The sequence below is a fragment of a genome, unplaced genomic scaffold (genome assembly GCF_019419815.1).
Source record: "Pyrus x bretschneideri cultivar Hongxiangsu unplaced genomic scaffold, Pyrus_bretschneideri_v1 Contig2, whole genome shotgun sequence".
In the NCBI taxonomy this organism is placed as follows: domain Eukaryota; kingdom Viridiplantae; phylum Streptophyta; class Magnoliopsida; order Rosales; family Rosaceae; genus Pyrus; species Pyrus x bretschneideri.
This window is the reverse complement of record NW_025999501.1, coordinates 8,856,869-8,870,000: the sequence shown is the minus strand read 5'-3', so window position 1 is coordinate 8,870,000 and position 13,132 is coordinate 8,856,869. Positions and strand designations below refer to the sequence as shown.

The 13,132-nt window shown below is 36.3% G+C and overlaps 2 protein-coding genes and 1 pseudogene across 2 annotated transcripts; 1 reads left to right on the top strand and 2 right to left on the bottom strand.

Annotated features, from left to right (window-relative positions):
* Positions 1 to 2,611, top strand: part of LOC103945040 — a 9,997-nt pseudogene extending 7,386 nt beyond the window's left edge.
* A 157-nt stretch (positions 2,612 to 2,768) lies between these two features.
* Positions 2,769 to 5,987, bottom strand: LOC103944971 (nifU-like protein 2, chloroplastic). Its single transcript, XM_009355458.3, has 4 exons — positions 5,813 to 5,987; positions 5,605 to 5,716; positions 4,237 to 4,547; positions 2,769 to 3,217 (listed from the first exon to the last, which is right to left on the bottom strand). Exons 1-4 carry the CDS (start codon positions 5,870 to 5,872, stop codon positions 3,029 to 3,031), a joined length of 672 nt encoding a protein of 223 aa, XP_009353733.2. The 5' UTR covers positions 5,873 to 5,987; the 3' UTR covers positions 2,769 to 3,028.
* A 3,164-nt stretch (positions 5,988 to 9,151) lies between these two features.
* LOC103944972 lies at positions 9,152 to 10,338 on the bottom strand. The gene has a single exon (XM_009355459.3). It carries the CDS (start codon positions 10,167 to 10,169, stop codon positions 9,246 to 9,248), a length of 924 nt encoding a protein of 307 aa, XP_009353734.3. The 5' UTR covers positions 10,170 to 10,338; the 3' UTR covers positions 9,152 to 9,245.
* Between the last annotated feature and the right edge of the window lie 2,794 nt (positions 10,339 to 13,132).

The window sequence follows — 13,132 nt, the reverse complement described above, 5'->3', positions numbered from 1 at the left end:
GATCCCTTTGTTTGAGAGTTCTTTGCTAAAGTGGATAGCTGGTTCACTTAATCACTGTGTGTTCCTTATTTTTCTGTATATTATCAGTTTCGTATGAAAGGAAAAGAAATATAAGTTTTCACTTAGTTTTGGTCTAACCATCACAGATGGCTTGAAAACATTCGTGATTGGTGCATCTCGAGGCAGCTGTGGTGGGGTCACCGTGTTCCTGCATGGTATGTTGTTTATGAGAGTGATAAGGTGGAGGTTTTTGGAGTACTTGATGATCGATGGGTGGTTGCGAGGAATGTGGAAGAGGCTCAAGCACAGGCTAGTGGTAGATATGAGGGGAACTTTCAATTTATTCAGGATCCTGATGTCCTTGACACTTGGTTTTCTTCTGCTCTCTTCCCATTGTCTGTGTTGAGCTGGCCAGAGGACACAGAAGACCTAAAGGCTTTTTATCCGACTTCACTTCTTGAAACTGGTCATGATATCCTCTTTTTCTGGGTTGCTCGTATGGTAATGCTTGGAATGACATTGGGCGGCAATGTACCTTTTACAAAGGTGGGTAGCATTTTTTTCATTATAGATGTAGAGACATGGTATAAATAGCTCTACTTTGTGTTGCATATTGTAAAAGTTATAAGTTACTAGTTACTCAAGTGACAAGTGTACTGTTTCTCGGTCTGCAGGTATATTTGCACCCTATGATTCGTGATGCACATGGGCGTAAAATGTCTAAATCCTTGGGGAATGTCATTGATCCACTTGATGTGATAAATGGTGTTGAACTTGAAGATCTGCAGAAGAAGCTTTTAGAGGGAAATTTGGATGCCAAGGAAGTAGCTGTCTCGGAAGAAGTGCTAAAGAAGGACTTTCCTAAAGGGATTAAGGAATGTGGCACAGATGCTCTCCGCTTTGCTCTAGTGTCTTACACTGCTCAGGTTTAGACTTCTGTCTTGCTTACTATTTTCTTCAGGTAATTGTTGTCTCGCATGGACAGTGGATCTAATCATCTGTTTCGTTTTCTTGTCTTGTCAGCATGATAAGATAAATCTGGATATCAAAAGGGTGGAGGGCTACAAAAGCTGGTGTAATATAAATTGTGGAATGTAGCAAGGTTTTCTCTGAGCATACTTGGGAATGACTATGTTCCGCCCTTAACTGTAAATCCACATGTGTTCCCATTTAGTTGCCAATGGATACTCTCGGTACTGAAGCCATATCCAAAACTGTTTTGTCTCTGGAATCGTACTAATTATCAGATGCAGCCACTGCAGTGCATGCTTGGTGGCAGTACCAGTTGTGTGATGTTTTCGTTGAAGCTATCAAGCCCTACTTTTCTGGTAACGATCCAAAGTTTGCATTTGAAAGGGGTTGTGCATGAGACATCTATGGTTATGTCCTGACAATGGGCTACGGTTGCTTCATCCGTTAATGCCATTTGTCTCAGAAGAACTGTGGCAGCGTCTTCCATCTTCAGGGGAGAGAAACATCAATCATGATATGCGAATATCCATCCATTACAGAGGTTAGTTTAGTCATAATTGACATTGTTTTCTCAAGTTTTTTCTTGCGTCCTTTTGTTTTAAATTCAACAATGTTGGTGATCCTCGCTAGCCTAAAATAGAGGCAAGGGGTTGCAAAGCGTTCAGTTGTTTCATCGCTCTTCTTAGATATCGCTTGCTTCATCAACTATACATAGAAATGGTGTTTTTCTTTGATTGTTGATCAGAAATTAGCATGCGTAGTAACTACCTTTGTATCGTGTTATTCATCCAGTGCTGGACAAACGAAAAGGCAGAATCTGAGATGAACCTTACAGAGTCTATTGTGCAATCTCTCTGTTCACTCGCAAAAGAAAGTCATGAAAGGTACATCTTGTTAGTGCAGTGCGTGACGTCTTTCCTGTTTCTTAATAACTCTGAACTTTTGATATGTCACTTCATAAGCTGGATATAACTAGTTACGCATCCTCTTTCCGTGTTTCTTTCAGGCGATCAGCCATTGTGATTTGTAGAACAATTTCGGATTGGAAGATAATCTGCAGCCATCAACGGGAGATTGAAACTCTCGCCCATTTGTCATCGTTGACGGTAAGTATTTCTTTGGAGGAAATCGAGTGTGCATATTGATCATATTTATTGCGGAGGCTTGTCTGCAAAACAAGTGTTTGATGATACTTTAGTAGTAAACACGGTTTTCCATTCGTTGATTTAGGTTTTATCTACGATAAACATTTTGATCCCTACAGGTAGTCAGTGAGGAAGATGGCTTTCCCACCCCTACCAACTCCGATGGATACGTGATGTCTACTGTAAATAAAAACATTTCGGTTTTTCTGAACGTTCCCGACCGCTAATGCTGACAAGCTTCAATCCTTGGACGGGTAGATCATGTCTTTGGAAAGGGATGGAAATAATCTCCTTGAAGACTAGACCAATGTGTGTTCCCGACCGGGTTCTGAGGCTTGAGAGAAGTTTTTGGTATGAGTTGAGTGCGTTTGGAGCGAGAGACAACTCTTCCAGTTTAACTGAAACACGTCGTTTCCCGATACACCCTTTTTAACTTCTCACTCTTATTATTTATGGCCATCGGATCGAATAAATCAAGCAGAATCACCGATCATGTACATTTTTCAAGCTCATTTCAAGGTTATATTCCAAATTAAATAGAAATTTGCAGGCCAAACATATTCCATTTGACGCACGAAAACCAGTCGGTGACTGATACTAGAGATGATTAAATTCACTGTCAGAAACCAAGTAACTTGCACTATACAGCCATGAATCAATAAGAACATCGGAAATTTGATGGTCGCTCCCGCAAAGATTTCAATGAACACAGAAATAACACAAGGAGCTCTCAGTGGTTATATCCAATTCAAGCTTTGCTCCACCTATTGCATCACAGTTATTAACTGTACATGTTTATACTATTTGTAAAGAATTGAAGAGTACATATCTATCCATACAAGGTGCGAGTTTTGGAAGAAAATGCAGCAGCAACATCATCTCGTGTACCTCTTTGTTTCGACTCAAAAATGTCACAGTAGTTGAACTGCTGCAATGGATGGGATTTTCTCCCTCAATTTCTGCGTTACTGCCACCCTAACCGTCATTACCCCGGCAGCTGGACCTGTGATACGGACCTTCACTATAGGCTCCTCGATTGTCACAAGCTCAAGAGATCCACCTGCTGCCCCTACTAAGTAGGGTCTAATTTCTTCAAGTACCTGGAGCAAATTGTACATACAAATACATAAGAGGACATCCCTGAAATCAAGCATCCACTTCCTCAATTTTTCGGCTATATTTGGAACTCATCTAAACATGAAATTATTATCTTTCGTTCTACCACGATTCATCTGACGTGCAGACCGCACTTTATGCAGTAAAGACATTTGATTTCTTCCTAGTATCAACATATCAGTCAACCGAAAGGAAAGAGTTATATTTAACCAAAAAAATAACAAGAATGAACATACATACCGAAAATAAATACGCAATTCTTGAACATTAGAAGGCTGATCAGTGTTTTAAACTTCTGACGGTCATTGTAGAGCATGACAGTAAGTCACAGGAGTAAGTATCCTAGGCTTTAGTGAAACACTCAAGGCTGACTTAAAGTGGTTTAACAATGACATCTCCACTCAAAATTTAAGTTAGTACGGAATATTGACCCGAACACAATCCCTTAATACTTCAATGCGGTTAAAGACTTATGAATTCTAATTATTATAATCATAATTTTCTTATTTTAATTTCTTGAGCTTATTTGAGCTAGTGCATGACACACAGTGGAAATCATCACTATCCTAATAACCAGGCCAAGAAACACGGTAAATTACTAATAGCCCACTGCAAAAGCACTTGACCACCAATGGCGAGGAAGAAAAATAATGTAGGGAGAGGGCATTGGTTATACTCTAGGTAAGCTAAACAGCAGTATAAGAATTCAACTAAGCAAACATTGCAAGTTTATTGGATAGTGATAAACGGAAACGGTTTTTAGAATCCCCAGAAATTACGAGCCAAGTGAAACAAACACCACTAAACAATTTTCTTATATATCATATTGGTTCAATTTTCTATATCAAATTCAAATAAACTCAGAATACTTTTTCTTAAACCTAAATCCTAAGCAGCAGCAGTGTAAAATCCCATTCAGATTTATGCATGAAGCAGGAACTCATGAAAAAGTATATCCAATTTTATTATTAAAGGGGTCTTACAACTTCAAAAGAAATATTACCTTCTCTATATTTTCTTCATTCAGTTCAAGTCCTGTTTCTTTGTCAGCTATTGCTTCCACTGCAACTATTTCAGGGATCTTTTCCATTAAACGACGCTCAATACCCATTTTCATTGTCATAACAGAGCTTGGACAGGAGCCACATGCTCCCTCAAGCTTCAAACGCACCACATTTCCATCAATCTCATGTAACGACACATTTCCTCCGTCGGAAATGAGATATGGTCGGATTTCATCCAATACACTTTCAACATTCTCTGCAGTCAGTGGCAATTCAACCGCTGAATCTGGAGTAGCAACCGCCTTAACAACTGTACAACAATAAAATATAGATAACCATAAGCATCCAACTAGGTAAAACTAAAACGAGACGGAATGGCGACCTGCTACATAGATGATCTTAGCATCTTTACAGAAAAAAGAAAATCAATCACACACAAACACAAATATTTTCATTTGTGTTTCTATACACCTTTAAAGTGAAAAGAATATTATAAACTCTACTGGTTTTTCTTAATGCAGACATACTTCTGGGATGTAACGAAGTCTTAAACTGGGTGCTAATAAGGCCCGGAACTATCTGTGTCAAATTATGAAACAGTGACTAGGGCAAAGGTGGAGTGCATGTCCTTATTGAACCTACATATGGGCTTTGATTATTTATTTTATCCAGAAGAATAACTTGTCAATGTTGCAAATTAAAGAGCAACCGTGGACATCCCATAATGTCTTCTTATTCGTAAGGCTCCACAAGGGTTCCATTTCCTAAAATGTCCAACAAACACCTCCATCTTCGGATTCTCGTACTGACTAATAATCAGATTTCTCACTTGCATTACCTTCAAACCAACGCTCAATTTGGGAATATTCATGCGACATTACTGGATTGACTCACACTAGCATCCGCAGAAGCAGAGCAAGAAAAGCATGGCAACCATTAACAACAAAAGTTCGTGTTGCAACAAGGTACATAGAATTACATCATTATATATTTTCGACATCAACAAGTGCGTAGCTTATCAATGTTCTAAAGTTGAGTCCGTCGATTCGCGTAGTTAATTGGGTTCAATCAAACATTACATAATTGAGTTTAATCAAACATTACAGAAATCTTGAATTCGATAACAGCCGAGAAAAGCTGAAATTGAAATAACTAATACTACTATCTGAAATTGTATCCTATACGAAAATAAACAAATAAATAAAATCAATGTTGGAGCACCCTGAAACTAATTATACCAGATTGAAAAATACAGCCGATGCTTACAAATCAACCAAACATTCAATTGATTGATTATATATATATATATATATATATATATATATAAAGCATAAAAATCATTGATTTCGAAATAAAAATAAACTGACCTAGGCTGCGTGAAGGTGAAGGTAACTTAACCAGTGAGCTAGGCCGCACCAGATTGCTCGCTCTACTGAGAGATACATAGGAGCCCGAGCCTCCAAATAATAAACTACAACTCTGTAGACAAAAGGGTAAAAATTCAAAATTAAAAGGGAAAAATATAAGAAGAAGCAATTGATTTGTTTATGAAAGTGAAGGGAAATCGAAGAAAACCGTGGAAAGTGGTCGTTGGAGTCTGCAGTACGGCGGAGAATTGAGAAGCATCGCTCTCATCTCGAATGAAAAGTACGGCGGAGATTTCTTCTCTGTTCTTTTCGTTTCCTTACTTCTTGGATTTTCTCAGGAAACAAACAGGTACGTCGCAGAAGAAGAAGCTCGAAGTACAGCCGTTGATTTTCCTTTCTTGTACTTTCCTTTTGTTTCAGGGGTAAAATGGGAAACTAATTTTAGGAGGAAGCACCTCCAACCCCTAGGTGCTTCTTAGAAAATGTTTACTAGTGCTTCTACTTCTAACTAAAAGCATTTTTGTAGTGTATTTACTAATCTGTAATTAAATTGAGATGAGGTGGAATTTGATTAAGGAGGAATTGAAATGAGATGGAATCAGAATCAGTTCCCTGTTGAAGTTATTTACTAAAACTGTCCGGAATCGGAATACAATTTCATAAAACTGTTTACTAATTCAAAAGAATCGGAATATGAACTAGTATGATTACTAAAATATCCTTGTCTCAAATCAAATATTTTATGTACTTTTTTTAATAAAATTTGATATAGTATATAATAGTAAGAAAAAATTAAATTGCTTTTTTATTTCATAAACATACTAAAATGATTTTGTTTATTTTTTTTATAAATTTAAGTATTGACTTTAATATATAAATTTTCTCGCTCAAGTTGTAGTTTTTTCTCTTCGGCGTATGTAAGGAGTTGTGCATAATGTGAATGAGTATAGAATTATGCTTAATGAGCTAGAAGGATATGGAAAGAAATTGTTAGGAGCATTTTTAGAAAAATAAGTTTAGAGTTAAAAGAATAATCTTGGAAATAATGAAAGTAAGTGAGGGCATAAAGGGAAAAAAATTATCATTCCGATTGCTTGGGCAATCCGGAATCCAAATACCTTATATATGTTGGGAATCCAAATCCTCAAATTTCAGGAATTGGATTCCCTTTTTTGTGTGGGCCCCACACACTTTTGATTCCTCCCAATTTTAGTAAACACATGTATAATTTGTAATCAGAATCGGATTTCTTATTCTCATTCCGATTACGGGTTAGTAAACGCGCTATTAAAATATTTGCCAAACGACCATTTTTTTAAGGGAAAACTAATGAAAATGGCTTCAAAATTTTGAGTTTTAACGATAAGGACAAAATAAAGGGTAAAATGAATAGTACAAGGATTGACCCTTTAGTATAAAAACGTGGTTTTCGTTAAAGTGAACAGTACCGGGAGCTTTTCGTTAAAATTCCTTTTTTTTAAAACTAAAGTGCTTTTACTCATTAGGAAGCGCTTTTGACTCTTTCAAAAACACAACCAAACGAGCCCTAAATCAACGGTGATAAGCTATATCAACTGGTCCAAATCTCTGTTAACAAAACAAAACAATAAAAAAGTGATCCAAATCTCAAAATTTTGTTACATGGTTTTAAATTTCACAAAATCTCATTAGGTAAAAAAAGACATTACTAGTGTTTTTCAACCGAAATGTCAATTCCCATGTAATATGACATAGAAAGGCAACAAATGAAGTTGCTGTCAAATTTAACTGTAGCTTCAAATCTACTTTTAGTAACTAATAAAGGCTTTTCATAATTTTTATATTTATCTTTTGTTTTAAAATACTAATTACAACTATAAAAAGTAAATAATGTAATAATAATAGTTTAAATTTGACATATCGGTTAGAAAACAAAAATTAAAAAAAAGATCAATGTGCTACATGAGCCTTCAAATTTAAATTTTATGTTTAAAATTTGATATTTCCTTTGGAGATGGTCTTAGAGCATCTCCAAAGGAGATGTCAAATATAATATGTCCAAAATTTATTTAATGTCTAATGTGACAAATTGAATACAAGTGCTAAATTCTTTTTTTTTTTCCAATGGATGTATCAAATATTTATTTTATTATTTTATTAGGCCTAAAGTTACATTAACTATTAAAAAATATCAAAATTAACTGTAGTTTTTATTCTATTAGTTGTTAATGAGACCCATGTATTAAAAATTTCAATTAAATATATTTGACTCTTTCTTTGTTTGCCATAAAAAAAGGTAACTAGAAAATAAGGAGTCAAATGACTCACATGCCACATCATATATGGCATATCCATTGAAGAACATATAAATGTCTTTTAATTCTATTTGGCATATTTGACATCTTCTTTGAGCATGGTCTTAGGAGTCAAATTTGACATCAATGTCAAATTTGTTTTTAATTAATTTTAATGGTGAATCCCTTATTCCACTAAAATTTCAACCAATAGAGTTTGTTTCAACATTGTTTTAATAATTACAACCATTTAAAGCTATATTGCAATAAGAAAATAACATTTGACAATTCGATTGGAGAAGTACAAAGTTTGATATAGGGATTCAGATTACCACATTAGCCATCAATAATAATTTGACGGTTATAATCTAACATTTATTTTGGAGATGGTCTAACAAATCAAGTTAAAATTGAATTTTAATTTTTTGTAGAAAAGTAGTCAAACCCTAAACCCTTAATTTGCTGTAAGAAAATGTAGTCAAACCCCATACCCTCAATTTGCTGCAAGAAAAAAAGTAAGATCGGGAACATAAATAAAAGGCTGGCCTTGCTTAAATGTTTGGTGATTTACATAGCGTGTGAGTCGGAATGTCTAGCGGGTCCTTACCTAATGGGTATATATATGTGTTCTTTGCTGGGAATTAGGTGGCCAGGTATTCGTGTAATTGTCCATGTTCTTTACATCTTGGGTTGCAAGAAAAATACAACGTTATTCGCATGGGCTGGGATCGATGCAAGAAAATTTATTGCGAGCCTTGACATGATGATGCTCTTATTTTCATTCTCATTATATTTGGTATTCGTCCACCAGTTCTTCAACAAGTAATCTTGTAATCACGTCAAGAAGTCAAACACAATCTCCACTTGCCATCAATGAGGAAGGAGGGGATACCTACAAGAAAACACTCATGCTCAAATCAGTGTTTGTTCAAGATGATTGCAGTATATTATAAGTGTTTGATCATGTTCCCTTATTCTAGTCCTGCTCCCCCAAGATTAGAATTCATCGAAAGTGACTCATTGCTTGAGCCTCCAACTTTTGCACTCACAGTTTCCCTTGAGATTCCTGCCACTGAAATTTCTTGAACAGCTTGGGTACGATTGTGAAAACGCGGATGGATAACTAGTGTAAAGAGACTAACAAACAGAGAGAGAGAGAGAGAGATTGAAATGCGACTTCATTTTCTTTTCTGAATTTGACAAATACTGCTTATTAGATCATATATATATATATATTTGAAAGCAATATTAAACAAACTTTTGCAATATAATAATATAACAAAGTACATGATATCATTTATATTCATGTTTCTTCCCCTTTTGGATTGAAAATATATCGAAGTAATTAAACATGATTTAAATCAAGATTCAATAGTACAATTGCGTAGACGAATAAAGAGGGTTGCAAAGAGAACTGGAATATTTAGACCCTTTTTTCCAGGAAAATAAATCTTGCACAAGAGGGACAATAGGCTTTTTCTTCATTGTTTTCTTCTCTCTTTTCCTTCCGACATAGTCGTAGTAGCCGACTCCGACATGGTCGTAGGTAGCACCAATGCTCAATATTTGAGCCAAAGACGTAGAGTTCTCCATTCTTTTCATCCACTCCCTCTTATTCCGCTCTTCAACATTATCTCCCGTAGTAGTACTATTTGGTGATGATGATCTAGTAGTCGTAGACACATGCAGCACGTTGCTCGCCTTTGCTGCCGCATCCGCCTCCGCTCGAGCCAACTTGGACATGTTCTTGTGAAGCTCCGCGTTCAACGACGCCAGTGCCACCTCCGTTTCTGACTCCCTCTTCTTCAGCAACTTCAGCTCCACCTTTGTTTCCTCGAGCTCCGCCTCAAGCTTCTTAAGAGTGTCGATAACTGCTACTTTCTCCTCGCGATCACCATAACTACTAACTCTTACTTCTTCGCTTTCTTTAGAGTTCGGCGGTGAAAACTTCCATGACGGAGTGGTAGTAGGGCTACTTTGGACAATATTATTGGTGTATAGGGGTTTAGGGGATGAAAACATTTCTCCGAGAAGAAGGCGCTCGTCAAAGATCGCGACGGCTTCTTTGACGGAGCGGAAGGGTCGGGCAGTGTCGACATTGGCGTTGTAATCGTTAATATGAGGTAGGGTTAGGGCAGCTGCTCCACCTGCTGGGTTTTCTTCAGGAAGCTGCAGGGAGTGCTGGGTTTCCGATTCCATGGATATGTGTGCGCTAGGTGGAAGGAAATGGTGTGTAGGAATTAAGGTCATGGAGATATATTTCTTGATGATCGGTAGGGTTTGGTTTGGCATGGGATTTCTTTGCTTGCACTTCAAAACTTTGACACAGAGAGAGAGATTGTTTCAAGGTTAAGACAAAATGTCGGGGAGGATAGGGAGCATGAATAAAAGGTGGACGAGGACATGATAACAACTCCATGGGCCGCCTATGGATACTGCCCTCACCCACCCACCCGACCAATTCCTTTTTTTTTTTATTTTTTTATTTTTTTAATTTTTATTTTTATTTTTTTTATGTGTGTGCGTGAAGGAAAATACAAATTTTAGAATGGCAAATGCTAGGGAGATATGTTTTTTAGTTTAGGCCATCATTTGTAGACAATATCATGTGGTTCAAAAATATAGTTTAACATAGGTAAATGGGTAAAGTAAGAGCTGAAATTTCAATGCAATGAAATAAATTAACAAGACGGCGTGAGTTTCAATCTTATCAACGATTACTCTAACATATAATTTAACAAAATATATTGTTTGACATAAAAAGGAAAAATAAATTAACAAGGTGAAAGTGCTTTAATTTTTCCTATGCACACTACTGCTGAAGCAAAGGGGCAAGATTGCAATGAAAATTGAAAATGGCGACAAAATATTTTCAAATAGGGTACTTCAAATAGACATTAAATTGATCGTGAATTCGTATTAACATATGTAACTTCATGAAACACTGAATGATCCGTCACTAATCCAACTTCATATTATTTTCTAGGCTTAAATATCAAAGTAGTCCCTATGTTTAGTGTATTGGCTAATTTAGCTCATATGTTGTCAATTTGGTCAATTTAGTCAATACGTTTATCTTTGTTAGTCAATCAAGCATATTTAATTCAATTACTGCTAAGTAAGTCAAACTATTACAAAGTTATTTATAAAAAAATTACCTATTCAATTTAAAATATTCAATACTGAAATTTAAATAAAAATCTGTACAAAACATTGGGTGAGACCCTTCTATCCTCCCCAGCCGTCTCCCCCACCCCCTCTCCACCAAACCCTAGACTCATTATATGAATAAATGAGAAATGGAGGACAAAGCCGTCAAAGGAAAAGCAACTAGTGTTGACTACTCTCAAGGGAATAAGTTCTTGGCGGCTGATCAGACTAAATTAATACGGTAAATTACACAGAACTACCTTAACTATTGGGTCATTAACAGTTTCATACCTCGTTTTTAAAAAAGTTTCAATGTCATACCTCATCTACGAATTTGTTACAATTTCATACCTTCTATCAGTTATCTTTCAATTCCTCCGTTAAAATGCTGACGTGGCAAGTGACAGGACTCATTTTCTATTAAAATATTAATTAAATATTTATAAATAAATAAAAAGAAAGAAAGAAACCCAAACCCAGATCCCAACCCCCTTCCCATATTCCCTATCCGTCCCCACTTCCAAACACAGAACAACCCCCCACCCCCCTGCGCCCTCTCTTCCTCCATCTCCTCCTCCCTCCCATGGCGCTCCTCCCCCTCCTTCTCCTCCTCCGCACCCACCCTCTTCCCTCCTCTACACACCACACTTCTTAAATCTACACCCATTCCTCGAATTCAAAACCCCCAGTTTGTCTTCCCCCCACCCCTTCTCCTCCCCCCCTCACCCCCACCCGAGCCTAACCTGCAACCCAAAAAAAAAAAAAAACACCCAGATCCCTTCTTCCCCTTCTTCCCCCTTCCCTGCACCCACCATCAAGAGGAAGATGAAGATGGTTTTTTTTTTTTTTTTTTTTTTTTTTTTTTTTTTTTTTTTTTTCTGGGTTGAAGTTTGGGCTCAAGTGGGGGGAAAGGTTGATCAAGAGGGGGAGGGGGAGGAGCACCTTGGGAGGGAGGAGGAGATGGAGGAAGGGAGGGCGTGGGGGGTATCTGGGTTTGGAAAGGGGGACGAATGGGGAAGATGGGAAGGGGGGATGGGTTTTAGGGGGGGATGGGATCTGGGTTTGGGTTTCTTTCTTTTATTTTATTTATTTATTTTTAATAAATATTTTAATAGAAAATGAGTCTCGTCACTTACAACATCAACATTTTAACGGAGGAATTGACAGATAACTGACAGAATGTATGAAATTGTAACAAATTCGTAGATGAGGTATGATATTGAAACTTTTTAAAGACGAGATATGAAACTGTTAATGACCTAATAGTTGAGGTAGTTTTGTGTAATTTACCCAAATTAATATTACGCGGTCAAGAATTAGCAATTGATGACAAGAAGGAAGAGTTTGCTAATAAAAGGTCATAATGAATCCAAATGAGACAAATTATCAGCAACAAAATTATTTTCACGGTAAATATATCAAATTTCACAAAATTAACTTTGATTCGTAAGAGCACAAGAATTCCAATACCGAACTTTCTATCTACTTTAGCATCTAAAATCAATTGTATTGCAAGTGCATAATCTTCTTAATTCCAATTAATTTTGTGCAATGTTCATTTCTTTCTATTAATATTATTTGTTATTTCTAATTATATTTATTTCCAATCTAATTTATTAATAGTTTAATAAAAAAATATAACATAACAAACACGAAAACTAAATACATAAATTATATTGATCAAATTAAAATACATGAACTAAATTGGCCAAAAACTAGAACACTAAGATCATTTTAGCAGTCAAAGTTATTTTTTATTAGGATGATTTTTGTTTTTGGAAATCCAGGAGGATCCTCGTCGGATCTTCTTTACGAGGATTCTACGGATTTTTCGATTACATCCGTTTATTATGCAGTAAAAAATTATTGTAAATTTTTTATTAAAATTGAATATAAACATTACCTGACCGTATGATATAGAGGATTCGGCGAGAATCTCACTCTTTTGAAATGACATTAGATGCAAAGTTGGGCCCTACGTACAAAGCAACTTTTACGCAAACATGTATTTCGTGTAAAAGGGTAATTTAGGCATTTCGTGGGTACCGTGTTACAGCTCGTGATTGGTTCGTGCTACCGCCACAGTGGCACGTATACAAATTTCT